This window comes from Chiloscyllium plagiosum, unplaced genomic scaffold (genome assembly GCF_037043375.1).
Source record: "Chiloscyllium plagiosum isolate Xiang-an unplaced genomic scaffold, Cpla_swu_hap1 HiC_scaffold_18, whole genome shotgun sequence".
Lineage (NCBI taxonomy): Eukaryota > Metazoa > Chordata > Chondrichthyes > Orectolobiformes > Hemiscylliidae > Chiloscyllium > Chiloscyllium plagiosum.
In genome coordinates this window covers 37385959-37413512 of record NW_028270156.1, presented here as the reverse complement: position 1 = coordinate 37413512, position 27554 = coordinate 37385959, and the positions used below count along the sequence as shown (strand labels likewise).

Sequence of the window (27554 nt, the reverse complement as noted above, 5' to 3'; positions counted from 1 at the left end):
CCAGAATCTGGTTTCCAGCATCTGCAGTTATTGTTTTTACCAAGTTACAAATTATACATAGCCATATATTATACTGATTAATATCATAATTCATTGTTACTTAAGATTCAATATATGGGATCCTCATTTATTGCTTTATTTATGCAATATGTTGCATTTAAAAAGTAAAATCAAACATTTAGAAATCTGGAGAGCTTCAAGGATGGTGGTAATAGTGAGACAAGGGTGAGGAGGGGAGTGTAAAGAGAAGGAAAACCAAGAAGGACCTAAGATGAGTGAGGAGGTAACTGAAGACAAGAGATTTGGAGAAGATCTAAGGATAAAGGAATAAGTAGAAATGTAGAAGAAATGTTTAAATTAAATTATGGAATATAAAGTCAAAGTGACCACAAATTAAGATTGAGCTCATGTCATACGGTTTCTAATAATGTTAATTTACATAAGGTTATAATGCTAAATGTAAATCAATGTCTCACCTTTGTACTTCAAGTTCTCTCCAATGATTATCTCTTTATTTTCTTTTGTGTTCAATTTTCTGCCCTCGTTTCATGAAGGGAGGAACTCATTCTGGCTGAAGGTAACTGCTGGGGATTTAAGCATTGACCATTTGATTTATTCAAGCCTGACTGTAAATGTAGGTGGTTATTCAGTTGTGCCCACATGGTAGCCTTTTTCCCATAACTTCACCGATAGTGATCGAGATGGATGAAACATGTCTGATCCTTCTTGGTCTTCTCTTTATCCCAAAAGGCTGTTGCCATTTGTAGTGCTGAATGCTGGCCTTGGTGAATATATGTATAGCTCAGTATGACAAGAGAGCTGGCACCTTTGCCATTCAACCACAAAGTGTGTTCCCACTTCATGTTTTTAAAAGAAAAAAAAGTCTCGGCCATCACTAAATCAAATACATGCATATATTCAAGCTTATGAAGAGAGACACAGTATCCTGTTGAATTTTTGTTTAATATTTACACATATGCAATCTTTTCCCTTGCAAATTACAAAAATGTGTCTATGCTCCATCATTATCTTCCAAAATATCTTTTCACTGTGCTTTTCACTTTGCAAGAGTCCACGCAGAAATGACAATGAAATCCATTTGGTTTTGGCAATATAATTCATTCTGGCAGTGCTCAATTCAGACAAAATAAACTCATTTTAAAGTTGATCCAAAAAGTGTAGGAATATCACATTTTAATTTCCGGTTCAAAAATAGATCAGTGTTTTTATGTAAATTATGAGAACCATGGAATTGGTCCTTTTTCTTATGAATATTTGTAGCCGCCATTGGAATACATTATAATATTGCAGCTGAAAACAGGCTAATAAAATTAAACATATTTCACAACACTGCAAAATTGCTCTGAACAATTGCATGTTTTGTACAAATCTATTTTAATACATTCTGATTCTAAAATGCAGCAAATCAGCTTTTTATGGTATATGTATAAAGTGCAATACCATTATATATGTTTTGTTTTAGAAAAGTTAATCTACTTCACATACTTCTGCTGTGTTAAGAAAAAAATTAGTTTCCAATATCTGAGTCACCCAAACTTCCACCGTGAATGTTTCTGCATCCTTTAAGTTTTAGAAAAATAGTTTGCCTTTTAAATACTTAATCCAGTGAGTGAGTGTTTTTATAATCCTGCTTCATTGCTTCCGAAAGAAAAGTTGCCCTTGTTTGTTTTAGTAGAAAAAACAAATTGACGTAATTACTTCTGTTCCTGGCTGGTTAGTACAAGTTAATTGCAATGCAATGTTGTCCTCCATCAGATCAGCTTTGCAGGTTTCTTGCAATTTTCTTTTTGTTCCATTCTTTGCTCCTCTGTATTATTAGTGTTCAGCCAGGGCTTTGGCTAGAATGTGGAGAATAAAAAGAATCCTCGAGTGAGTATCACTTGTTCAGTCACATAAAACAATATCCAATTTTTTTTTTACACAAACATGGAAAAAGGAAACATCGCTCAGTCCACCAACCTTGCTGTCTTTTCACAGCTCAAAGTATAATGTACATGTTTTCAATAGCAGGTAGGTCCATCAAACCCATCATTCCTCCTCTTCCTTTTCAACATTCGAAAGGAACCATTCCACCATGGCCACCATCTTCCAACACCCTTCCCAGTGTAGCACTTCATGTGAGTGCCTGCAGATGCCTTTTTGCCTACTCTATCATACTAGACTTCAAATAATTCCTCCAGGTGAAACAATTACTGACTATTTATTTCAATTAAGTACTCTACAACCACTGCTCACAATGCCTCTACATGGGACGATCAGATTCAATTTAATGACTGCTTCATGTCACAGTTCCACTTCTACCACACCACCTAGTCTCATGTCATGCAATCTCCCATCTTACACCCGATCACAGTTCTTGCTTTTTGCTCTTTTTCCCAATGTTATCCAAGTACACTTGCTTGTAACCTCTCCGGTTTCTAACTTTTCCAAGTTTGATGAAAGGTCATTGACCTGAAATATCAATTCTGTATACCTCTTTACAGAAGCTTCCTAACTGTTGAGCATTTACAGAATTTTCTGTTTTTATTGTATAAAGGGGTGTGTCCATCCATGTGGACACAGAGACGAACAAGAATTTAAAATGCCTGACAGGATCCAATTCTGGGACTCCTGCACATAGTCCCTTTGCCAGATAATGGGATAAGCACAAGGGTTGTGATTTCACATGGAACAGTGAGTAGGTGGGCATTGTAGACCATCCTTTTCCACTATGCTTTGCCTCAACCTTCTCCTTTCCACAGAGTCATGCCTGTTTTAGTAGATATAGTTCATGTAGTTCAAAGGAGTCATGACCCATGGGAGAAGTCTGTTGTGGAGTTGGGAACCTTCTGAAGCACAGGTTAAAAAGGTGGTGACTATACAAATCAAAATGCAATGGCTTGTGATATGTTACATATTTTTAAAATAATGATAAGGCTTTGATGAGAAAACATATGTGACAGTGGATAAAGTGCCCTTCTGCATTTAACATTTTGAGAGTCAAAATCAAGTATCCCCAGTTTACCTGGGTTCTCCGCTTTGGTCCCACAGTCCAAAGATCTGTGGGTTAGAGGAATTGGCCATGCAAAATTACCCATAGCATCTACAGATGCGTCGGCTACGTGGATTAGTCGAGGGAAATGCAGGATTACAAGGATAGGGTAGGGAGGTGGATCTGGGTGGGATGCTGTTCGGAGGGTCTCGATGGCTGAATGACCTGCTTTCACACTGTAGGGATTCTATGAATTGTCACGTCTTCAGGATTCAATCAACTGACTTAACAGAGAGGCCAGTAATCAACCATAAGCTCTTCTGTTGTATATATTCTATACACGAGTAACTGAATCAAAGTTTACAATTCTGAAATTAATATTAAAATGTAGCAGCTTAAACATTTTGGAAGACATTCAAGCATTATTATGGAGACATTTTACAAAAATCAACAACCGTCAATTTACTCTAGCTATTCAACTATATATTTTAAAGCTTCCTGTTAATCTAAATTATGTAATTGTCTTTTAACGATATGTAATTTTTTTTTCTTCTTAACTCAAAACAATATTTGGTTTGCCTTTTTGAATCCTCTTAGGCTAATCTCCCAAATGATGTAAGATTCTTTCAACAGATGGCACAAGATCTTTCTTCATTGTTTTACACAAGAATCCTCGAAAAGTATTGCTTAGCTTTAATTGAGGCAAATAGCCCTCTCAAGTATATGTACGTGTACATGTAACTGTTAGGAGGTCGTTTTGTTGCAGTGCTGTTTTGTTCAATTGTCACAAGATGGCACTGTTAGAGAATTCCAACACAAAAAACTGAACTATTGAGTGCACAAACACATGTTTCTTTCACATTGTGGCTCATGTACGTTTTGTCAAAGTTATTAATGAGGAATGCAACAAGGGCAGCAACACATGTTGCTGTCTGCCCATAGAGAATCAGCACAACCTTGCATAATACCAGCAAGGGGAATAAATATTCCTCCCCATCAGCTTCACAATTAGAAAACAGGAACAGGTAAATATTTACTTTGATAGTTTGTGCAACTTCTAACATATTAATTGAATTTAAATCAGAAATGCATCAACATTCTACCTTGTTCTAAAAATGACATCTACCTCCGAGAAACACAGAATTTTACAAGATTGGAGGCTATTCGACTCATCATTTCTGTACCAGATGCTGAAAGGGAAGCTTCTTTTGTTTCTAATCTCAAGGTGATGAAACAGTTCATGCAGACGTTAGTCTAAATCTTCTAAACAGTAGCAATCACAGTCAGATTTCCATTCCACTCCTGCTTCTGACCCCCCACTATGACCAAGCTCAGCATTTCTCGCGTGAACTTTCAGTCCTGGCTCAGTCGGAAATGAACAGCACACGTGAAATGCAACTGCTCTCTCATCATGCAGATAGTCAGGGAAGTCAAGCTGTACTCTACTTTTGTAGCAGTAGTTGCCATATTCTGTTACAGTTTAAATATCCCAAAGCTTGTACTTGTTATGCTCTATTCGGGTTTGTTCACAGTAAAAATTATTTTCAAAAGTAGTATCCAACAATTAATCATTACCCCATGATGAGCATTTCTTTGTTTAATGTTAACACTACTTCATCCCCAGTGTTCACCAAACCTCCAACTACACCAGACAATGTACTGTGTTCACCTCCCTTCCTCACCCTAACAATTTAAACCTAACATCACACCCAACAGTATTTACCATCACTCCCTTACTCTGACTCCCTCAGTCCCCTGAGGGTGTTCACCCCCACTTCTTCGCCCCAACGATAACACTGAACCTTCGTCTGATATTGGCCAGAAAGGAGCCAAGATTGCAGAAGACAAGTCAGGACAGTAAGTTCAGAACAGGGCAATCGTGGAGAATGCAAATGGGGTGGTAAGCATTTCTCTGCCAGGGATAAACGTAAAAGTCATGGGTGCTGAATATTGCTGTGGTTGGAATGCTTAGGCACTCCATTTGAAATTCACTTTTGCTACTCAGCAGGTATGACATGAAAGACAGTTTGACATTTAGAGCACAGAAAGAGGGCATTCGGCCCATCATGAGGGCTGTTTAACTGAGATGTGATTACATTAATCCAATTTCCAGCTCTTGGCACATTGCGCTCGAGGCTATGGCACACACCAAGTGAATATCTGAATACAAAACAAAAACTACATGAAGTTATGTAACAAGCAGAGTAAATATAGGTAAACCGCCCAACCCTGGATCATTCGAGCCAAGCCACAGAACAATCCAGACAGGGTTAAATTACTTGTGCAAATATTGTGGATGTGCTTCTGCAAGGTGTATCTCAGGGTTCTGACACAGTCATAGTCACAGTGATGTACAGCATAGAAACAGACCCTTCGGTCCAACCCGTCCATGCCAACCAGATATCCCAACCCAATCTAGTCCCACCTGCCAGCACCCAGCCCATATCCCTCCAAACCCTCACTGTTCATATACCCATCCAAATGCCTTTTAAATGTCGCAATCGTACTAGCCTTCACCTCTTCCTCTGGCAGCTCACTCCATACACGTGCCATCCTCTGAATGAAAAAGTTGCCCCTTAGGTCCCTTTTATATCTTTCCCCTCTCACCCTAAACCTACACCATCTCGTTCTGGAATCCCCCCACCCCAGGGAAAAGACTTGGTCAATTTATCCTATCCGTGCCCCTCATGATTTATAAACCTCTATAAGATCACCCCTCAGCCTACGATGCTCCAGCCTATTCAACCTCTCCATATAGCTCAAATCCTTGTCAATCTTTTCTGAACCCTTTCAAGTTTCACAACATCCTTCCGATAGGAAGGAGACCAGAGTTGCACGCAATATTCCAAATGTGGCCTAACCAATGTCCTGTACAGCTGCAACATGACCTCCCAATTCCTGTACTCAATACTCTAACCAATAAATGAAAGCATACCAAACACCTCCTTCACTATCATATCTATCTGTGACTCCATTTTCAAGGAGCTATGAACCTGCACTCCAAGGTCTTTTCATTCAGCAACACTCCCTAGGATCTTAGCATTGAGATATAAATACTGCTAAGATCTGCTTTCTCAAAATGCAGCACCTTGCATTTATCTCGATTAAACTCCCTCTGACACTTCTCAGCCCATTGGCCCATCTGATCAAGATCCTGTTGTAACCGGAGGTAACCTCCTTTGCTGCCCACTACACCTCCAATTTTGGTGTCATCTGCAAACTTACTAACTATACCTCTTACACTCACATCCAGATCATTTATACAAATGTCAAAAAGTAGAGGACCCAGCACTGATCCTTGTGGCATTCCACTGGTCACAGTCCTCCAGTCTGAAAAACAACCCTCCACTACCACCCTCTGTCTTCTACCTTTGAGCCAGTTCTGTATCCAAATGGCTAGTTCTCCCTGTATTCCATGAGATCTAAGCTGAAAATGTGTTGCTGGAAAAACGCAGCAGGTCAGGCAGCATCCAAAAAGCAGGAGAATGGACGTTTCATGCCCGAAACGTCGATTCTCCTGCTCCTTGGATGCTGCCTGACCTGCTACACTTTTCCAGCAACACATTTTCAGCTCTAATCTCCAGCATCTGCAGTATTCACTTTCTCCTTCCATGAGATCTAACCTTGCTAACCAGTCTGCCATGTGGAACCATGTCGAACGCCTTAATGAAGTCCATACAGATAACGTCCACCGCTATGCCCTCATCAGTTCTCTTTGCTATTTCTTCAAAAACTCAATCAAATTTGTGAGACATGATTTCCTACACACAAAGCCATATTGACTATCCCTAATCAGTCCTCGCCTTTCCAACTACATGTACATCCTGTCCTTCAGGATTCCCTCCAACAACTTGCCCACCATCGACGTCAGGCTCACTGGTTTATAGTTCCCTGGTTTGTACTTACCACCCTTCTTAAACAGTGGCACCACCACATTAGCCAACGTCCAATCTTCCAGCCTCACCTGTGACTATCGTTGATGCAAATATCTCAACAAGGGGGCCCAGCAATCACTTTCCTAGCTTCCCACAGAGTTCTCGGGTACACCCGATCAGCTCCTGGGGATTTATCCACCTTTACCCGTTTCAAGACATCCAGTACTTCCTCCTCTGTAATATGGACATTTTTCAAGATGTCACCATCTTTTTCCCTACATTCTATATCTTTCATGTCCTTTTCCACAGTAAATACTGATGTCAAATACTCGTTTAGTATCTCCGCGTCCCTTCCCCTGCCCAATCTACTGCAGCTCCATGCAAATGCCATCTTGCTGAACTTTGAGGGTCCCTATTCTCTCCCTAGTTACCCTTTTGTCCTAAATGCATTTGTAAAAAACCCTTTGGATTCTCTTTAACTCCATTTGCCAAAGCTATTTCACGTCCCCTTTTTGCCCTCCTGATTTCCCTCTTAAGTATACTCCTACTGCCTTTATACTCTAAGGATTCACTCAATCTATCCTGTCTACACCTGACATATGCTTCCTTCTTTTTCTTAACCAAACCCTCAATTTCTTCAGTCATCCAGTATTCCCAACACCAACCAGCCTTTCCTTTCACCCTAACAGGAATACACGGTCTCTGGACTCGTTATCTCATTTCTGAAGGCTTCCCATTTTCCAACCATCCCTTTACATGATAACATCTGCCCCCAAACAGCTTTTGAAAGTTCTTGGCTAATGCCTTCAAAATTAGCCTTTCTCCAAATTAGAACTTCAACTTTTAAATCTGGTCTATCATTTTCCATCACTATTTTAAAACTAATAGAATTATGATCGCTGGCCCCAAAGTGCTCCCACACTGACACCTCAGCCACCTGCCCTGCCTTATTTCCCAAGTGTAGGTCAAGTTTTGCACCTTCACTAGTAAGTACATCCACACATTGAATCAGAAATTTTTGTTGTACACACAAATTCCTCTCCATCTAAACCCTTAACACTATGGCAGTCCCAGTCTATGTTTGGAAAGTTAAAATCCCCTACCCATAACCACCCTATTGTTCTCACAGATAACTGAGATCTCCTTACAAGTTTGTTTCTCAATTTCCATCTGACTATTAGAGTCTCTATAATAAAATCCCAATAAGGTGATAATCCCTTTTCTATTTCTCAGTTCAACCCAGATAACTTTTCTGGATGTATTTCCGGGAGTACCCTCCCTCAGTACATGTAACAGAAATACTAGTTGAGTGAAAGGTCTCTACTCATAATCATAAAATTTGGGCCAATAGCATTTGAAATAGAATGAAATGCTCTAATTTTGCTTTATCTTCTCTTCATTCTTGGGATATTTTAACGTGGTGGGATCATAATTGGCTGTGTTTGGTTTTGGTTATTGTACCAAACAAAAACATATACTATGCCAATAGTAAAAATGTTACAAAGGGATTGATCTTGCTGCTCTTAAGCATACAGACTAGAGAAACAAACAAAGAAAAACTGATTATGGACAAACAACGTATATTAAAGGCATAGATAAGGCAAATCCAGGGTTGATGCTTGAAAACAAGCCAGGAAGGTAGCAAATGATCAACAAGAGTGAGGAATATGTCGATACAAATACATGGATATTATTCATACTACAAGTCATGATACAAGAGGAAAAGATCCAGTAGGTAAATCCAACCACCGAGGCCTGTCTGAAACTTTTGCGGATTCAGGGGTGGCAGTGGGCATCTGACTGTCCTTCAGTAAACTGAAGCCAATGCCTACTCAGACATGCCAAGTAGCAGCTAATTAAAAAGTCTCAAACAACCAGTGCCTGTATCAAACCAAAGTAAGGGTGGAGTCTCTTGCCTAGTTGCTTTAGCAGCATTGATTGATGTTGGACAAGTTTATTAGGTGTTCTGGGAGATGGGTGGAGAGCGTTGGCTTCCTACGATGGCCCCCTGGCACCCTTGGAGCACCTCTGGCTAAAGGTTTACCCTCTCTCTTGAATCTGGCCCTCCTAAACCCTCTCTTCACAAGTCTGGACTTACTTGGGCTCCTGCCAGTGGTGGCCACCGCTCCAAGGCTGGCACCATTGGGACAACAGAATTGCCAGCTATTTGGACTGGCCAGAATTCTGCTTACCACTGAGCACTTGGTGACTTTCAAAATTCTTTGAAGTCTGCTGATAAATTATTTTGTAAAGCTAGTTATTGAAATTTGCCATTTCGCATCTAGTTTAGGGTATGAAACAGAGCAACGGGGAATGGAGGATGACAATATAAGGCAAAGTAGCTGGACAAAGCAGAAGCTATACGGAGCACAATGGATTCAGTGTCATGTGACAACTAGAAATAGAAAGTTCAGTTTGCATTTTAATTGATTTCTTATTTTATGATGGAACGAAGCAGGAGGGATTGCTTCACAGTAAGATTGTCATTCAATTAAAATTGCAGCATTTCTATACTTGCCACACAACATCGGTTAACCAGGATTAAAATTAATTCAATCAGTATAGAACTAGTGAGAGTCATAGGTCCTAAGAACAAGTGAGACGCTTTGGACCTAGCAACAGAAGATGACCACTTATACAGATTAAATTAAAATTCTCCACCATGAAATTTTTCAAATTGGCAGTTGGCCACATGCCCTCTGGCTATTATACGCAAACATATTTAGAGCCATTTTAAGAGTGCAACTGAAGTGTTTTTGATCTAAATGTGCTGTACTTTCTCACTTCAGCAATTCATAACTGCTTTTGACAATGGGCGGTTGGACTGGAAATGATAACTGTCTTTCTCTCTATCGATGCTGCCTATCTCCTCAGTTTCACCAGCACTCCTGTTTTTGTACAACCCAAGTACATTCAATACTTAATTACCATTCCAAAAACTAGGATGACTTTTTGGCAGAACCTAAAAAGACTGACCATTTGACAAGAAAGGTTTCTATCACTTCAATCTCTAATTTTTCTCTCTTTTTCATCTTTGTTTTAAGACTATCACCTCAGAACTTAAATCTTGTTCCACCAAAGTTCCAAAATCCAACTAAAGTAATATTATCTCATATATAAGTTATGTAGCAAATCTTTCCAACAATTTTATGGAATATTTTCAGAACTAAAAAGCAGAGTCAATTCGACATTAGTTTTACTTTTGATTCATTTTGTAGTGGCTGACAGCAGTGTTTATTACTAGGTATTCCTGGAATAGGAAACTAGAATCAGCCACTAACATTATTTATATTATGATACTAGGTTCTGCATTTCTCTTTTTTGGCTTAATCTTAAAGAATACATTTTACTGAAGAAGCTACTGGATTAGTATACAGTGTAAATTTAATACTTTAATCACACAAACTAGTTAAAGTAGGAAAAAAGTTTAAAAATCTGTTAGTTCTTACTTTGCTTAGACAAATGTGTAGTGGAATCCATTGCTAAGAGGGGAGTGAGGAGGGGAAGGTGCTGAAGACGAATGGACCTGCTGTTGAGCTGGAAGGGATCACACACAGAGAGACAAAGGCACAAATTGTTAAAGACAAGGGTTAATAACAAGACAGTGATTATTTTACAGTGTTGGCTAGCCTGTTTGTGATTTTATTCTTAATTTTCTTTGATAGTGATTTGATGCTATTAAATCTCTTTATGACATTCTGCCCACGTGCAATACAGAGGAACCTCGATTACCCGAAGGACTCAGGTGGGAAATATGTCATTTGGTTAATCAAATTCTGGATAATTGAATACTGGGTAACAGTCTAGCTGACCATCGGGACCTTGTGATCTTGCCGGATAATCCGATATTTGGAAAATCAAATGCCGGATAATTGAGGTTCCTCTGTAATCACACAGCTGTAATCAGGATTTAACTAAAAGATACATGCAAATGATCATGATGTAATATTCTCGATGAAGATAACAAATGATTGGAACCACAATATAACTCAAGTCATTCACATCTTCATCAGGACTTTTGATTTTTCTGAATGTACTGATTCACACTGGATATAGTTACACAAGCGAGGATAAGATCCCGGTGTCAGACTCAATTGTAGATGGCAACTGTCATGAGATTGCTCAACCAAAAGGGCATCGAACTTTGTACTCTCATCGAATGTACACACACGCAGTTGCTTACACGTTACTGATCAAGATCAAAATCAAAATAATTTAGTGTCAGATGTAAATAACATTGTTTCTGTAACTTAGCAGAATTAGCATCTTAGTTTATTTTGAATCCAAACAGTTTAAACTGACCATAATTAGACATATTTTATTGTGAATGCTCAATGTTGCAATTTGGAACAGTGGACATAGATTTAATCACAGACTTTTCAGTGTTACTAATTCCAGTCTGGTGCTCTGAAGATGTGCCAAATAAAGGCTGGGCTCCTGTTTGCTGTTGGTGGTCTAGAGAGGGAAGAGAGAGGCTGGCTATTTACAAAATAGATCTCATACACCTCCTGGAGACTAATTTCGCAGTGTTTCTGATACAACAACATACCTGTGTTCCCACAACTTGTGTCTTGACTATGAAAGCAACCAATACCAACTTAAGAGGAGAATCAGGAACATACTACTCAACATGTTCAGGTGTTCTCCAGGATAGGTGGAATTTGCATCCACATTAGGGACATTATCAGCACTGCACAAGAACCCTTCAATTATCAAGAAGAATGGGGAATTTGAAGGAGCTGACAGGACCAAACTGGTGAAAACAAATGAGCTGAACTAGCAATAAACACAAGGTGGTTGAATTTTTTTATTACCTGTGATTTTTATCCCTCCCCCCTCCACTCTCAATGACTTTGTAACCAATTCTCCAAGAGATATGATTAACATTTAATTCTTACATTAAGATTTCTTACATTACGATTTTTTATTTTTACAAATCACAATATTTGGAACGACAGAAGATTTAAGATCAATGAAAATAGTGGTGGATAGTAACTAGTTAGAAGAGGTCATGGGGAAACAGATAGTCTGAAATAAGACATGTTACTCAGACTGCTTGGAAGTTGGTATTCACTGGTTCTGTTCTAGGATAACTTTTATCTAATGTGTTTATCATTGAGGCCAGGCTTGAGATGGTTGCTGAAATACAAAGGTGATGTTGAAACCAGATTTTCCAATGCCTGATGAAATTCAATTTCAGATAGTAAGTGAAATATTTTGGTTTAAAAACTAAAGTAATAAACAACTTTGTTTGGATAAAAGCTGAAGAGTATTGGCAGGATTTAGGTTCACGATGTTAAATGCATCTCAAGCCAATAAGGCCACAAATTAGCTGATGGAATACAGAGTTATAGCAAGAGGTATACAATATTGAAGCTGATATGTAACATGGAATCTATATTTGGTCTTAGTAGGAGTTTTAAGTTTGGTGAGTTGGTTTCCCTGAATAGGAGGAGAAAGTGAGGTCTGCAGATGCTGGAGATCAGAGCTGAAAAATGTGTTGCTGGAAAAGCGCAGCAGGTCAGGCAGCATTCAGGGAACAGGAGAATCGACGTTTCGGGCATAAGCCCTTCTTCAGGCATAAGCCCTCCTTCCCTGAATAGGAACACTGCTGAAGCAATGTAATGGGATACAGCACATTGAAATATATTGTTTCTGGTGGTTGAAGGTTCTAGAAGGAATATTGATACAATATTAAGTATAATAGATTTTGGACTGAGAATGAGAAACCTGTGTTTTTACAGAGCACCAAGAGGATGTAGAATGCATGTAATTGCTGATCAAAGTAGAGACCATGTTAACGTTTAGAGTAGGTTAAAGATGTTGTTGAAGAAAAATGCTTAAGGGATAGAGGAGAGGCATTTGTGCTAAGGATCATGGCTCATGCAGAAGCTAAAAATCGATCCAAGCTGATTGGGTAGATTGGCTTCTATTTGATTTAGTGTCATTCTATTCTTGTACTATAACATTTTTCCTACCTTTGTAATCTAATTCAATATTGTCCAATTCCTGGGATGCTATAGAATAGATTAAATATAGGATGAAAGTAGTTCTACTTTGTCTCACTACCCAAGTTCAATGTAGACCACATTTTATTTCAATTTGACATTTCAATTTTTTGCCATCCTCTGGCGTCCAAAATAAGTAATTTTATGTGAGTAAGCACAGCATTGTAAGCAGGTTTATGTTTATACCCTTGGATTATGAATGCTCCACCTCCGTTTGAACCTTGCAGTTAGAGAGAGACAAAACATATGTCCATTAATCTGTACTGAATTTGAAGCCAGAATGCAAAGTAAAAGACCTGCATTCTAACCAACTGCACGTGTAGCGATAGTGCTCTTTCTTTTTTTACCTTCCAAAGCACTGGTGAACACTTTCCCCAGAGATGATTAAAACACTAGGTGACAGCCATAAATCAGAGTGAAAAATCAAATTGAGTTGTTGACACTTTGTAAGGCAAGAGTGATGAACATGCAACCGCTTATTTCTCCCATCATTCTGGTAATAGAGTATTAGTGGAGCACTGAAGAGGAAATTAAAATGAGTTAATGTGTAACCTAGTTGCTCATAAAGCTCCTGTTTAGTTCCCCTGATCATTTAATGGCTAAATACATCAGTTGCTCTGGCACTTAAGTTTGAGCTCTTTTGTAGATCTCAGCTGGAACAGCAGCAAGATGTTGTAGTGCTGCCTGAGCGAGATTGAGGCAGAGGCAAATCGGGTTTCCATGCTTCACTGCTATCCAGTGCTACTTGCTAGAAAGTACATATACATTGATTGTGGTTGACAGAAGAATAAAACTTGGTTGTGTGGTCAAAACATCTGCCTTCCGAAGTAGCCCACACATGGAGAAAGGCTGCTTGGAGGACTACTTGAGCCCATGGAACCATAGCCCAGCACTTGTCACTGCCAGCAATGAACCAAATAGGATAAAATAAACTTCTCTCTGATGTTCACCTTCTTGAGCTTGGACAACATCCTTAAACAGAGCAAATCTGTGTGTAGCTTTGCGGTACAGTTTCACAGTGGAATTCCAGATATTTCTAGAAATCAGGAAACTGTTTAAACTTGGTACAGACTTGGCTAATTTCCATTAGGATCTGGTTTGAAACTGCCCATGGGTTTCATGTCGGATATACTCAGCCAGTTGAGAAAAGACATTTCATCTCATCCGATTGGGTTGGCTTTGACCCAATTTCTGGAGGTGTTAGGACACCTACTCCATTATTTAAAACACCGCTTTGAAAATGGATTTACATTGGCATTTCCCCGAAACAAACAGGTGTCTTTCTTAGCAAGGAGTTAAAGTCTATTCAAAAGCTAGGCAATTTCTACATAAAGAAAAAAGTCAATTCATTCAAAGAGGTTCTGGTGCACCTATTTGTAGCAGAACTTGCCTACATTTTTCTGATGCACAATAAAAAATATATTTTAAGTAAAAATCAGAATTAACACTTCAAGGATAACTTTAATATTCTAGTCAAGATAACTGAGCCGCAGTCAGAATTGTGTACCTACATAGATAGGCAGTAACAATATTTGCAATGTCTTTCGGGCCTCACTGACAAGATAGTAATTAACTTCACTACATTGTTTTACATAATCTTGCACTACAAATATATAATTCATAAAAACCAAAAGAATATAAAATTTCTCCTTTGTTCGTGCTTTCAGAAAAAAAGTTCTGACATTTGCACAGTCTCGTCAGATAACAATGACAAATAAATAGATGTCACTGAGTGACTGTCAAACACAGGGGACATATGACATCTTGGTATGCCTTGGCTTCTAATTTCTGCCTCTTGAAAAGGGCAAGGAAAGGCTTTACCATGTTCCAAAAGCAACTCTTTCAATTATTAGCACATATGAAATCAGACTTTACATGAAAAAGTTCCATGCAAATGTATGACTTGAGTGTGAAACTTAGAAGTATGGCATTTACCTGCTACTATTTTGCTGCGCTGGGAAGCCTCAGATGCTAATGCATAGGACATAGTGATGATGCGTTCCCGTTCTTGCAACTGTGAATCGAGATCAGAGGAGTTCTCACTGATGTAGTTAACTCCTGGTTGCACATTCTGGTAACTAATGCAGAACAAAAATACAACTTAATTTTCTGTGACAGAGAAGACAGTAATAGCAGAATTCTTCATCAGAGTTGTTCCAGATGCAGTAACTCCCTCTTTAATGACAACCAAAATGAAGTTACTATTCATGTTATTCTAATATAATCCAAAGCACTCATCTGGGGAGGAGTTATAACAGGTCATATGTGGTGTAGATTGAACAAAACATTAATCAAAAGCTCCATCTACATGACTTCATGAATAAGGAAATTTTTACAACATTAAAATGTCAGAAATTCCTAAAGTCTCGATTCTCCTGTTGCACATTGTTCATTTGCCCCTATTCAACAGAACAGTTTTACACTTACTGTGTTACCCCAAATAGTTATAAAATAACACAGCAACTTTCAAATTCAGTGATTAGCTGTTGTTTGGAGAGAGAAATATGTTGTGGAATTTTGGATCCTAGTAATATTTAAAATTGTTTGGTAAGACTCTGTATTAAAATGTACTGAGTTTATATTGTCTTAACAGTTTAGATTCACAAGTACTTAAAAAAGACACATTATACAAAAAGGGAAACATTTGAACAGAGTACCTCAATTTGGAAAGGATGTTTTTGATTTTTTGAACTTTGCGCCTCCTTGCCTCCCATTCCTCATTGCTGAGTGGTTCCTCAGGCTCCAACTCTATGTAGCGTTCTGGAATTAGAACCATGTCTGGCTTTGATAACTGAAAAGAAATGAGGGATCAAAATATTAACACAACAAGATATGGCAGCCTGGTGCACTTGTATGGTTGCTGGCATTACCTTTCAAACCTGAGTTTAAATTTAGCTTAGCTGCATGAAATAACAGTCTCCACCTTTTCCCGGTTGAAAGAGATCTCGCACCCTGTAGGTTCCAGACGGTCGATAAAGTTTGGTGTGGCAAATATTATATATCGGCTGTTCCTCATTGAGGAGAATGTACAAACTCCACTCAGACAGTTGTCCAAGAATGGAACTGAACTGGAGCCTCTGGCACTGTGAGGCAGCAGCACTAACCACTGAGTCACCATGCTACATGATTTCTCTCAAAAACAACAGCTCAATTGTTTGATGCTGACACAGTGGGTCTAAATTGGGAAAATGCCAATACCCTGCATTGAAACTAGTCAACTCAATAAACAAACGATTCACAAAAGAGATAAATAAAACAGGGATGTGAACAACAAACGTACCACATAAACAGCATTCATGTAAATCATCAGATGCAAATAGCTAACAACTAAGCACACCAAACAAGACATATGTATGCGTATATGAATTAAAGAGGAGGATTCAAATCCCATGATTTATTTTTACGGTTACAATTGGTGACAGTGATACTGACTAGATTCTGACCTGGATTCATCTTTCAGTCCTCTATGAATGAAGATTTTTCTGAAGAAAGGTTAAACAATTCTTTAAAGCAGGAAAGAAAGCTATTTATAGTCAAGGCTCTTCAATCTTGATTTCTTGGCTAAAATTAGGGAAGGTAAAATCAAAGACTAGGGACACTCATGTTTACAATGACGCATAGTTACAGTGACCATCATTCTGGAAATGGTAGAAACCAAATGACTTCGTAAATCAACCAAACTATATTTGACAAGTCCAAATTATCATCAGTGGCCTGAATAGTTTGACCATGCATTGGTTATCTGAATTCTTTCAAACAATGTATAAGAACTTGAAACAAAGAAAAATTCCATTCTGAAAGAGTATTGGACTTGAAACGTTCACTCTGCTTTCTCTCTGCAGATGTTGCAAGACCTGCAGAGTTTCTTCAGCGATTTGTTTTTGTTTCAGATTTCCAGCATCTGCAGTGCTTTGTTTTATTAGACAATTACTTGAGCCATGTCATTGCCGCAACGGAAAAGCTTTGGTAAGTATTCTTTCATTAACTTCAATATTTGGATCATTATCTTTAGTACTGGAGCTGGGAAGATATAGGATACTTAACTGCATTGAATAAAAGGTGCCAGGTTATTTATGGTAATGTGAAAGCATGCATTTTTGAGTTTTATGACAGCTCGTCAACCTTTTGTATACAATGACTGAGTCATCAGCGCTACAGTGAATATTTTAATGAAAATACAAGGGAATAGTTATATTTATCACATTATCAGGACAGCTGGAATTATGCGATATGGCAAACTCTTAAACATCTGACAAGTTTTCAAGATTTACTTTAATTTCTGGAGCAGTTAGTTCCAACAACATTTTTTTCAAAAATGTCAGTATCAATCACACAGAATCATAAAACTTCTACAGTGTGCAAGCAGAACATTCGGTAAATTGAATTCACACTGACCCTCCAAAGAGCTGTCCAAGAATGGAACTGAACCGGAGCCTCTGGCACTGTGAGGCAGCAGCACTAACCACTGAGCCACTGTGCTACATGATTTCTCTCAAATTAGGTGATATTATTCAGGTAATACGTTTGTTGACTCAGTTTAACATCCAGCACTAAACAGTTCTCAAAGACTCAATCAGTACAGTAGCCTTTAACACAGAAGGATCTACAAAGGTTTTAGTCTAGAGGGGAGTACTATGCAGAGGTGGGGGTCGACTGGGGCATAAAGAAGTCTAAAAGAATGGATTTATCAATTGCTCTATTGAATTTAATGTGGAGGCCTATTGGACAGAAAACCTGGAGTACCAAAGCCTATGAAATCAGGAATGGCTGAAGTAAGATGGATCACAGTGGAGTGAGGAGTCAGGATGTGGATCATAGAGGTAGGGAAGCATCTTGGGGGGAGACAATGTAGGTCAGATGTTGGCCAGATGAAGTCAGGACAGGACTTTAATGATACTCAACAATACTATTGGAAATCAGAGATTGGGAGCAGAGAGATCAGGATGCTGTAGAAGGGAGTGGGGTTTAAGAGTACTGACTTATTTGGCATGAAGGAAATAGATCTGTTCATTCTTGACTAAAAGCAGTGCCATAAAGATACATAGCTTATGCATTTTGTCCATCTTATTTCCATTAGCTGTCACATTTCCACAAGGTTCAGAACACAGCCACGCAGCTTCAATATCTAAATTAGCTTGTGAGCAGGTTGATTTCCCTCCTCATACCATGTCTCAGTTAAAACAGAAAGTGGGAGCGTTCATGGGAGGTCGGATTCCTTATCAAGAATTCTTGCATTTAATCTGAAAGGACACCATCCCTTTTTTGAGAGTTAGCTTCCAGTTTGAGGTTATTATTGCCTCAAACACTTGACACATTTAATTGCACCTCATCAGGAAACAGGGTGTTTGACTTAGTTAAACAAATGCTAATTGAAACCAATCAACTTCAATATTAAGCATTTATGACATAGAGCAATTGTTCTTTGGGAAAATCCAATATACAATATGGTCATTCCTGATCAGTTGGTTTGTTTGGTTCTGGTATTTTTATATGCTAACTGGAATAACCTATCACATTAATTATACACCATTCCAACATGTCTTTACAGCTTTGTCAGCACTACTTCTTCCTGTTGAATCAACAAAAAGCTTTTAGATTAGTGTAAGAATTTACATTAGATGTCAGCAATGGCTCAGCCGCAGCACTCATGTTTCTAAATCAAGAAGTCATAGCTGCAAATGTCTGGAGTCGGACTTGAAGCTAAGTGAATCGTGGGTGTAGCATCATTGCAGTAAAGAGGGACCTTTCTTTTGCCATTTCAACTAACTCAAGGCTTTTGAGAGCCCGTGGTATTATTCTCTCTAGTGTACTAATCGACACATCTTCCAACTAACCAGACTGACTTAATGCCTCTCTATTTGTTTAATGCCTCCCTGTAGGTTCCTGCAGTGCGCAAATTGGTTTCTACTGCTGCAGTATTTAAACCTCAAAAGTAATTAATTGACTGTGTAGTGCTTTAGGGTGTCCTGAGGCTGTACAAGGTGCTTTAAAAACGCAAGTTCTTCTTTTACTAGTAGATAATTGGCAGTCATACACTAATATTATCACCTCTTTGCTGAGATCCAGATCGTAGTCTAATGGCTCCACATCGGCTTCCACTGCTGGTACTGCCTGCTTTATAAGCCCATCTTGAAGATTGTTATGTTCTCCTTTCACAGCTTTTTCCAATAACTGTAAATCAAACTCTTGTTCACGTTTCCACTAAAAAGGACAGACAAACAATTGCAATCTGTTAACATATCATTGTAACATTTATTTGACATCTTTGGATTAAAAATACATGCATAAATGGTTGTGAAGATGCCTGCTCCAACAAAGAGGCACTTTAATTTTGATTCTAAGTGAAAAGCATTTCTACCCATATATAATCCTGTTCTGCATCATTCATTTACTTCAGAGGAATACAGTGTAGATCAGACCAATTTGACTGTGTTCCCATGTATGTACATATTAGATTTCCTCATCTGACAAGGCCCAGCTTTTAGCAGCACTTAAACAATTCCCTTAGCTCAAAGTTTGTGAGAAGATTTGTAGCTCGGGTGCTCGTTGCTGTGATTCTGTTCGCCGAGCTGGAAGTTTTTGTTGCAAACGTTTCGTCCCCTGTCTAGGTGATATCCTCAGTGCTTGGGAGCCTCCTGTGAAGCGCTTCTGTGGTGTTTCCTCCGGCATTTATAGTGGCCTGTCCCTGCCGCTTCCTGTTGTCAGTTTCAGCTGTCTGCTGTAGTGGCCAGGATATTGGGTCCAGGTCTATGACAACACTACCATTACAGGGCAAGCGAAACAAAGAACAGCCAGGGAATTCCGAGAAGCATGGCACTCATCCACAAACTCCATCAACAAACACATAGACCTGGACCCAATATACTGGCCACTACAGCGGACAGCTGAAACTGACAACCGGAAGCGGCAGGGACAGGCCACTATAAATGCCGGAGGAAACACCACAGAAGCGCTTCACAGGAGGCTCCCAAGCACTGAGGATATCACCTAGACAGGGGACGAAACGTTTGCAACAAAAACTTCCAGCTCGACGAACAGAACCACAGCAATTCCCTTAGCTCTAATGTGGAAATACTTTAGGATTAGTCTAAAGCTGATAAGTCATGTAGTCCAAATAAACTGGACATCTTCCTTCTGCACTGTAAACTTCCATGGCATTGTATAGGAATAGCACTTTGTGACTATGTCACTTGGCTATGTGCGCGTGCAAATACTCAAAACAATTCAACTTGATCATGATCAAAAGTAAAAGGTTCCAGTGAATTCAGCCTTCTGTTTTATAAATACTTATGGCAAATATTGGTATTGGTGTCAGTCTTGAAAGGTATAATGTCAATAATTTACAACAGACATAAATGAAGCAGTTACTTTGGATATGAATATATCACAGTTATTTCATTGGCACATCCATCTCAGCTATGAAGATTGGATACATCTATCCTAAACTGAAAAGGAGGGAGGGGGAAAAAGTCAACCAACATCCTTAAAGAAACCACTAAACAAGACCAATACTATAAAGTATATAGATAGGATTGGATTAGATTAGATTGTAATGCTTTCTATGGTTAAACAATGTCATTGCTAGCTGTATAAATACACACTTGAAAGATCATTTGGATGACCTTCCCAATGTTTCTGAAGGTGCAGTTTGACTTGAATCATTACATTCATTCAAATGAAAATCCCTGAAGGAAGAAAAAATAGGAATTCTTAATTATATTTTTAAATTAACTAAATCAGTATATTTTTAAATTGCTCACAAAATGAAGGACAATAAATTGTCAGCTGCATGCCAACAAGTCTCCAGGTCCAGATGGACTTTATCCTACCACCGTTTTTAAAAAAAAAACCTTAATGAGGTAGTAGATCCATCAGTGTAAATTATCTAAACCTCCCTAGTTTCATTAAAAATTCAATCAGACTGGAAATGGGCAAATAGGACTCTTCTATTTAGAGAGAGACAGAGAGAGACAGAGAGAGACAGAGAGAGACAGAGAGAGACAGAGAGAGAGACACGCACAAAAACTGGGGTGGGGGGGGGCGGCGAAGGTGATGTTGAATCAATCATTAAACAAATGCTAGCTATGCACTTGAGAAAAACCAGGAAGACTCAGCATGGTTTCAAAGGGAAATCATATTTAACCAATATATTGGAGTTTTTAGAAGGATTATTATGCACTGTGGATAAAGGGGAGCTTGTAAACATACTGTGCATGGATTTCCAGAAGGCATTTAATCAGGTTCCACATCAAAGATTATCACAGAAAATAAAAACTCATGATATCAGAAGTAGCATATAACCATGGACACTGGACTGTCTGGCTGGGAGAAAACTAACAGTTTGCATAAAGGGGTCTTTGATTAGCAAGATTTGACAATTTGAAGGCATAGCAACTAAATTTGCAGACAACACTAAGATAGGTAGGGAAGTATATTGTGAAGGTGATGCAAGGAGATTACAGACAGATGTAGGTACAATAATCTGGCAGATGGAGTACAATGTGTAAAATGTGAAGACACTCACTTTGGTTTATAAAATGAAACAGCAGAGTATTAAATTAATGGAGAATAACTGCAGAATTCCGAGGTGTACAGAAATTTAGGTATTCTAGTGTCAGAGTCATAAGATGTCAGGACGCAGGTACAGCACGTAATCAAGGAGGCTAATGGAGCATTATCTTTTATTATGAAAGCAACTGAAGAAAGAAGTGAAATTATTATGCTGTAATTATATAGGGCATTGGTGATACCACAACTCCAACTGTGCAATTTTGGTCTTTTTAAAAAACGTATTCACCGGATAAGGGCCACTGGCCAGATTGCATTTATTGCTCACCCTAAATGCTCAGAGGGCAGTTAAGAGTCAACACATTGCTGTGGGTCTGGAGTCACATGCAGACCAGACCAGGTAAGGATGACAGTTTCCTTTCTTAAAGTACATTAGTGAACCAGATGAGTTTTTCTGACAATAGATTCATCATTTCTTATTTAAGGATGGATGTAAATACACCAGAGCTAGTTCAGATGTTTACTCGATTGGTATCTCGAATGAGTGGGCTATTTTATGAGAATAGATTGGACAGGCTGTGGTTAATTCACCAGCGATTAGAAGAGTGAGGGGCAACTTGCTTGATTCTGACTGGTCTTACCCAGTCACACCCAATTCCTGATGAAGAGCTTATGTTCGAAATGTCAATTCGCCTGTTCCTCGGATGCTGCCTGACTGGCTGTGCTTTTCCAGTAGCACACACTGACTCTGATCACCAGCATCTGTAGTCCTCACTTTCTCCTGATCTTACCCTGCAGAAGGTGGAAAGGATGCTTTTTCTTCTGGGCAAGTCGAGAAATAGTGGGCATTGTTTTAAAATGTGTGATTGCCCTTTTAGGGCAAACTTAAAGAGAAACATTTCATAGGAGATAGAGAGATTTTGGAAGTTGCAACTTCAGAAGGTGGTAGTGGGTGGTCATTAAGTATTTTTAAGGTAGAAGTTAATGGATCTTGTTAGGCAATAAAACCAAAAGCTATCAGGAGTTCATTGGAATGTGGAATACAAAACACAAACAGATCATCTGTGATCCTATTGAATAGCAGAGAATTCTTGAGGGGGTGAACAGCTTACTTTTGTTCCTATTTCATACACCCATACAATCAGCATATTTTTCTGGAAATCAATTAATGGTGACACAAGGTCTGTAATAGCCTTTCATTAAAAGGATAACTTTTTAAGGAGATATCTAGGTAATACAAACGGCAATCTACAAACTTGAGACAAGTTGTTGAACACATTCAAACAAAGCTGACAACCTGAGAAAACATGACGATTTAGGAAATGAAAGCAAAATACTATGCAGTGCTGAAAATCTGAAATAAAAACAAAGTGCTGGAAAACTCAGTAGAGCAGACAGGATGTGAACAGAGGAGAAAGTGAGGTCTGCAGATGCTGGAGATCAGAGCTGGAAATGTGTTGCTGGAAAAGCGCAGCAGGTCAGGCAGCATCCAGGGAACAGGAGAATCGACGTTTTGGGCATAAGCCCTTCTTCAGGAATGAGGAAAGTTTGTCCAGCAGGCTAAGATAAAAGGTAGGGAGGAGGGACTTGGGGTAGGGGCGTCGGAAATGTGATAGGTGGAAAGAGGTCAAGGTGAGGGTGATAGGTCAGACTGGGGTGGGGGCGGAGAGGTCGGGAAGAAGATTGCAGGTTAGGAAGGCGGTGCTGAATTTGATGGATTTGACTGAGACAGGGTGGGGGGAGGGGAAATGAGGAAACTGGTGAAATCCGAGTTCATCCCTTGTGGTTGGAGGGTTCCTAGGCGGAAGATGAGGCGTTCTTCCTCCAACCGTCGTTTTGTTGTGGTCTGACGATGGAGGAGTCCAAAGACCTGCATATACTTGGTGGAGTGGGAGGGGGAATTGAAATGTTGAGCTACAGGGTGGTTGGGTTGGTTGGTCCGGGTGTCCCAGAGGTGTTCTCTGAAACGCTCCGCAAGTAGGCGGCCTGTCTCCCCAATATAGAGGAGGCCACATCGGGTGCAGAGGATGCAATAGATGATGTGTGTGGAGGTGCAGGTGAATCTGTGGCGGATATGGAAGTTTCCTTTGGGGCCTTGGAGGGAGGTGAGGGGGGAGGTGTGGGCGCAAGTCTTGCACCTCCTGCGGTTGCAGGGGAAGGTGCCAGGAGTGGAGGTTGGGTTGGTGGGGGGTGTGGATCTGACGAGGGAGTCACGGAGGGAGTGGTCTTTACGGAATGCTGATAGGGGAGGGGAGGGAAATATATCCTTGGTGGTGGGGTCCGTTTGGAGGTAGCGGAAATGACGGCGGATGATGCGCTGTACATGGAGATTGGTGGGGTGGTAGGTGAGGACCAGTGGGGTTCTGTCCTGGTGGCGGTTGGAGGGGCGGGGCTCAAGGGCGGAGGAGCGGGAAGTGGAAGAGATGCGGTGGAGGGCATCGTCGACCACGTCGGGGGGGAAATTGCGGTCCTTGAAGAAGGAGGCCACCTGGGTTGTGCGTTTTTGGAACTGGTCCTCCTGGGAGCAGATGCGGCGGAGTCGAAGGAATTGGGAGAATGGGATGGTGTTTTTACAGGGGGCAGGATGGGAGGAGGTGTAGTCCAGGTAGCTGTGAGAGTCGGTCGGTTTGTAGTAGATGTCCGTGTTGATTCGGTCGCCTGAGATAGAGATAGAAAGGTCGAGGAAGGGGAGGGAGGAATCTGAGACTGTCCAGGTGAATGTGAGGTCGGGGTGGAAGGTGTTGGTGAAGTGGATGAACTGTTCAGCCTCCTCGTGAGAGCACGAGGCGGCGCCGATACAGTCATCGATGTAGCGGAGGAAAAGGTGGGGGGTGGGGCCAGTGTAGTTGCGGAAGATGGATTGTTCCACATATCCTACGAAGAGGCAGGCATAGCTGGGACCCATGCGGGTGCCCATGGCCCCGCAGGAGGTGCAAGACTTGCGCCCACACCTCCCCCCTCACCTCCCTCCAAGGCCCCAAAGGAAACTTCCATATCCGCCACAGATTCACCTGCACCTCCACACACATCATCTATTGCATCCTCTGCACCCGATGTGGCCTCCTCTATATTGGGGAGACAGGCCGGCTACTTGCGGAGCGTTTCAGAGAACACCTCTGGGACACCCGGACCAACCAACCCAACCACCCTGTAGCTCAACATTTCAATTCCCCTTCCCACTCCACCAAGGATATGCAGGTCTTTGGACTCCTCCATTGTCAGACCACAACAAAACGACGGTTGGAGGAAGAACGCCTCATCTTCCGCCTAGGAACCCTCCAACCACAAGGGATGAACTTGGATTTCACCAGTTTCCTCATTTCCCCTCCCCCCACCCTGTCTCAGTCAAATCCATCGAATTCAGCACCGCCTTCCTAACCTGCAATCTTCTTCCCGACCTCGCCGCCCCCACCCCAGTCTGACCTATCACCCTCACCTTGACCTCTTTCCACCTATCACATTTCCGACGCCCCTACCCCAAGTCCCTCCTCCCGACCTTTTATCTTAGCCTGCTGAACAAACTTTCCTCATTCCTGAAGAAGGGCTTATGCCCGAAACGTCGATTCTCCTGTTCCCTGGATGCTGCCTGACCTGCTGCGCTTTTCCAGGATGTGAACAGAAACAGGTTGGTTAGCTTTCATCAGAACTGAAGAGAAATAGAGGTGTAAGAATTTTTAAACCAGTGGTATCAGAAGGAGCCAGCAAGACCAAAGATCTGTGATAGGGTGGAGTCAGGGAAGACTTAACACTAAAAGATTACAGTTGCTATGGAGGAAAAGGTGGATGTGGGTACAGTTACAATGTTTAAAAGACATTTGGATAAGTACACGGAGAAGAAATGTTTGGAGGGATGTGGGCCAAGCGCAGGCAGGTGGGACTTTAGTTTGGGATTATGGTTGACATAAATTGGTTGGAATGAAGGGTACTGTATTACTCTACAGTGAAGAAACAAAAGTGCCCAAGGAATACCAAGTTAAAAGACAGGGTGCAGTTTCTTGACCGTACATTGAGCTTCACTGGAGCATTGCTACAGGCCACAGACAATAAGGTCAGCATGTGGGACAATTGTGGAGGATTCAGATGGCAAGCAAATCATTATGCTTGTGGACTGAATGGGATATTCTGCAAAGTGAGTACCCAGTTTGTGTTTGGTCCCCTCAATGTACAAGCAACCACATAATAAGCAGTGAATACAGTATTCTGAATTGAAAGGAGAACAAGTCAATCATTGCTTCACTGGGCAAGTATGTTTGGGGCCTCAGACATTGTACAGAGCGGGGTCTAAGAGATTTTGTTTTTAAAATATTATTTAACTTTCTCAGAGCTTTTACCACATTACAAACCTAGTCCTTGGTTCTTCCTACCCCACTCCAACAACTCTGGTTTTAAAAAGTCTTTGCATTTTTATCTTTCGTCAATTCTGATGAAAGGTCATTGTCCAAAACTATTAACACTGCTCTGAACTTCTCTAGCACTTTTTGTTCTTCTTTTAGTTTAACAAACTAACAAATAAAAGCTGCATTGTATAAAGATCCATGATTTAGCCATGATTAAGTTATATTCCTGCTGGCTTTGACTTCAGGATTTTGACTTGCATTTTGTGGTCATATTAATTTGGCTTCTCATTTATGTTGCCTATCATTCAGAGAATATGAAGAAATCTACAAGAATAAAGAGGGCAAGTGGCTGATTTTTAATTTCTCAATTGCTTATGGACTTGAAAAAAGCTTTGGAAATAAAACTTTCAATGAGATGAAAGATGTTAACACGGGTGAGTGGGCACAGTCTAAGAGACATTAAGTGATCAGTAAGCCAGAAAAAGTCAGCACTTTGAAGTATATCTTATGAAATATTATTTCCTACATCTTCAACAGCATTTACCAGAAGAGACAAACTCCTTACAAGGTTGTCAAGATTTTCAACATAAAATCAATAATCTAAATGCTTTAGAATAGTGCATTCCCTAATGTAAAACTATGGAGAGGAGACAACATTTTGCAAGAATGGCTGTGCCAAGTATTTGTGAAAATGGTGGTTCAGTGTGTTTGAATGCTGCCGTTTCACCTTGGTTTGTGAACACACCAGATTGAAAAGATAATGTTGCTGAAATATTCCCAGAAAACGGACAGGCAGAAACAGCATTTAACAACAATATCAGCAGATGTCGCAAACCACTCCACATCTTGCTTTTCAATTGGTACTTGTGCTTAACTCAGTCTGCTTTCCCAGAGAAGCGTCCGTACAAACCCTGGCAGGAATGCTGTTATGTTCAGGTCAGTGTTTGTAGCCTGTGTTGTTCAGATGCTGCAAAGCTCAACAGGGGAGCAGAAGGGAGATATGATACCTGACAACAGAATCGACTTTGTGGTTTATAAACCAACATTGTAGATAACAGTTAAAAAGTGATCCTTTAAAAAGATAATGTAATATTAGAAAGATTTTTCATGATTATTTTAAAGATAAGCTTTAAAACAAAGTCCCCTCTATGCTAATCTCTGGAATTTCTTCTGGAAACCTTTCTCAGTCTCTTGCCCTCCAGAGAATGCTCCTTAAAACACCCTCATTTAGCAAGTATGTCCGAATGTCCGAATCTGTTTGAATATTTCTTTTTTTGATTTTGTATTAATTTTTCATGTTTAGGCTCCATAAAATGCATTTAAATGTTATGATGTTCAAGTGTACAATATTACTACGTGCTGTATAAATGAAAGCTGTTGTTGATCAACAAGATAATATTTCTGGTGCAGGAGATGCAGGACACTCCCACAACACCTTCTTGAATCCAGTCTTTGTTGTGTGCTCTGAATTTGTTCAACTCTTTACAACACATTGAAAATCCAGTTAAACATGTTCCCTATTCAATGCACGATTCCTTTTTCATTCCTCGTTATCATCCATGGCACAAAATTTGTGAGCAGAGAATTTGCTCCCACTTCGACTGAAGGTCTCAGATGAAGCATCTGCCCACAACAGATATAAGCCATATTAACAAATTCAAAAAACTATCCAGAATAAGCTTAAGAAACTTGGGCAGCAAAATGTAGAACAAGTCCAAAAATGACATAAGTCTTATGTTTGGCAATTACGAGTCAATGAAATGGCTCAGAAATTTTACTCCAGTTTTCATATCCTGTAATGGTATATATAGTTTGAAAAGGAAAACTTGTTTAA

The 27554-nt window shown here is 40.0% G+C and overlaps 1 protein-coding gene across 10 annotated transcripts in view; it reads right to left on the bottom strand.

Moving 5' to 3' along the window:
* Nucleotides 1-944: 944 nt before the first annotated feature.
* Nucleotides 945-27554, bottom strand: part of plekha7b (pleckstrin homology domain containing A7b) — a 472905-nt gene continuing 446295 nt past the window's right edge. For 5 of the 10 annotated variants that reach the window (XM_043705777.2, XM_043705780.2, XM_043705781.2 and 2 more), the window contains 7 exons: nucleotides 18924-19076; nucleotides 15533-15666; nucleotides 14811-14953; nucleotides 12846-12884; nucleotides 10928-11056; nucleotides 10317-10404; nucleotides 945-1859 (listed from right to left, as the gene is read on the bottom strand). In XM_043705777.2, the coding sequence (XP_043561712.2) occupies nucleotides 10322-10404; nucleotides 10928-11056; nucleotides 12846-12884; nucleotides 14811-14953; nucleotides 15533-15666; nucleotides 18924-19076 (681 nt within the window). In that variant the 3' untranslated portion in view covers nucleotides 945-1859; nucleotides 10317-10321. The remainder of the gene's footprint in view (nucleotides 1860-10316; nucleotides 10405-10927; nucleotides 11057-12845; nucleotides 12885-14810; nucleotides 14954-15532; nucleotides 15667-18923; nucleotides 19077-27554) is intronic. The other 5 variants (XM_043705783.2, XM_087996497.1, XM_043705778.2 and 2 more) reach the window with 4 other exon arrangements.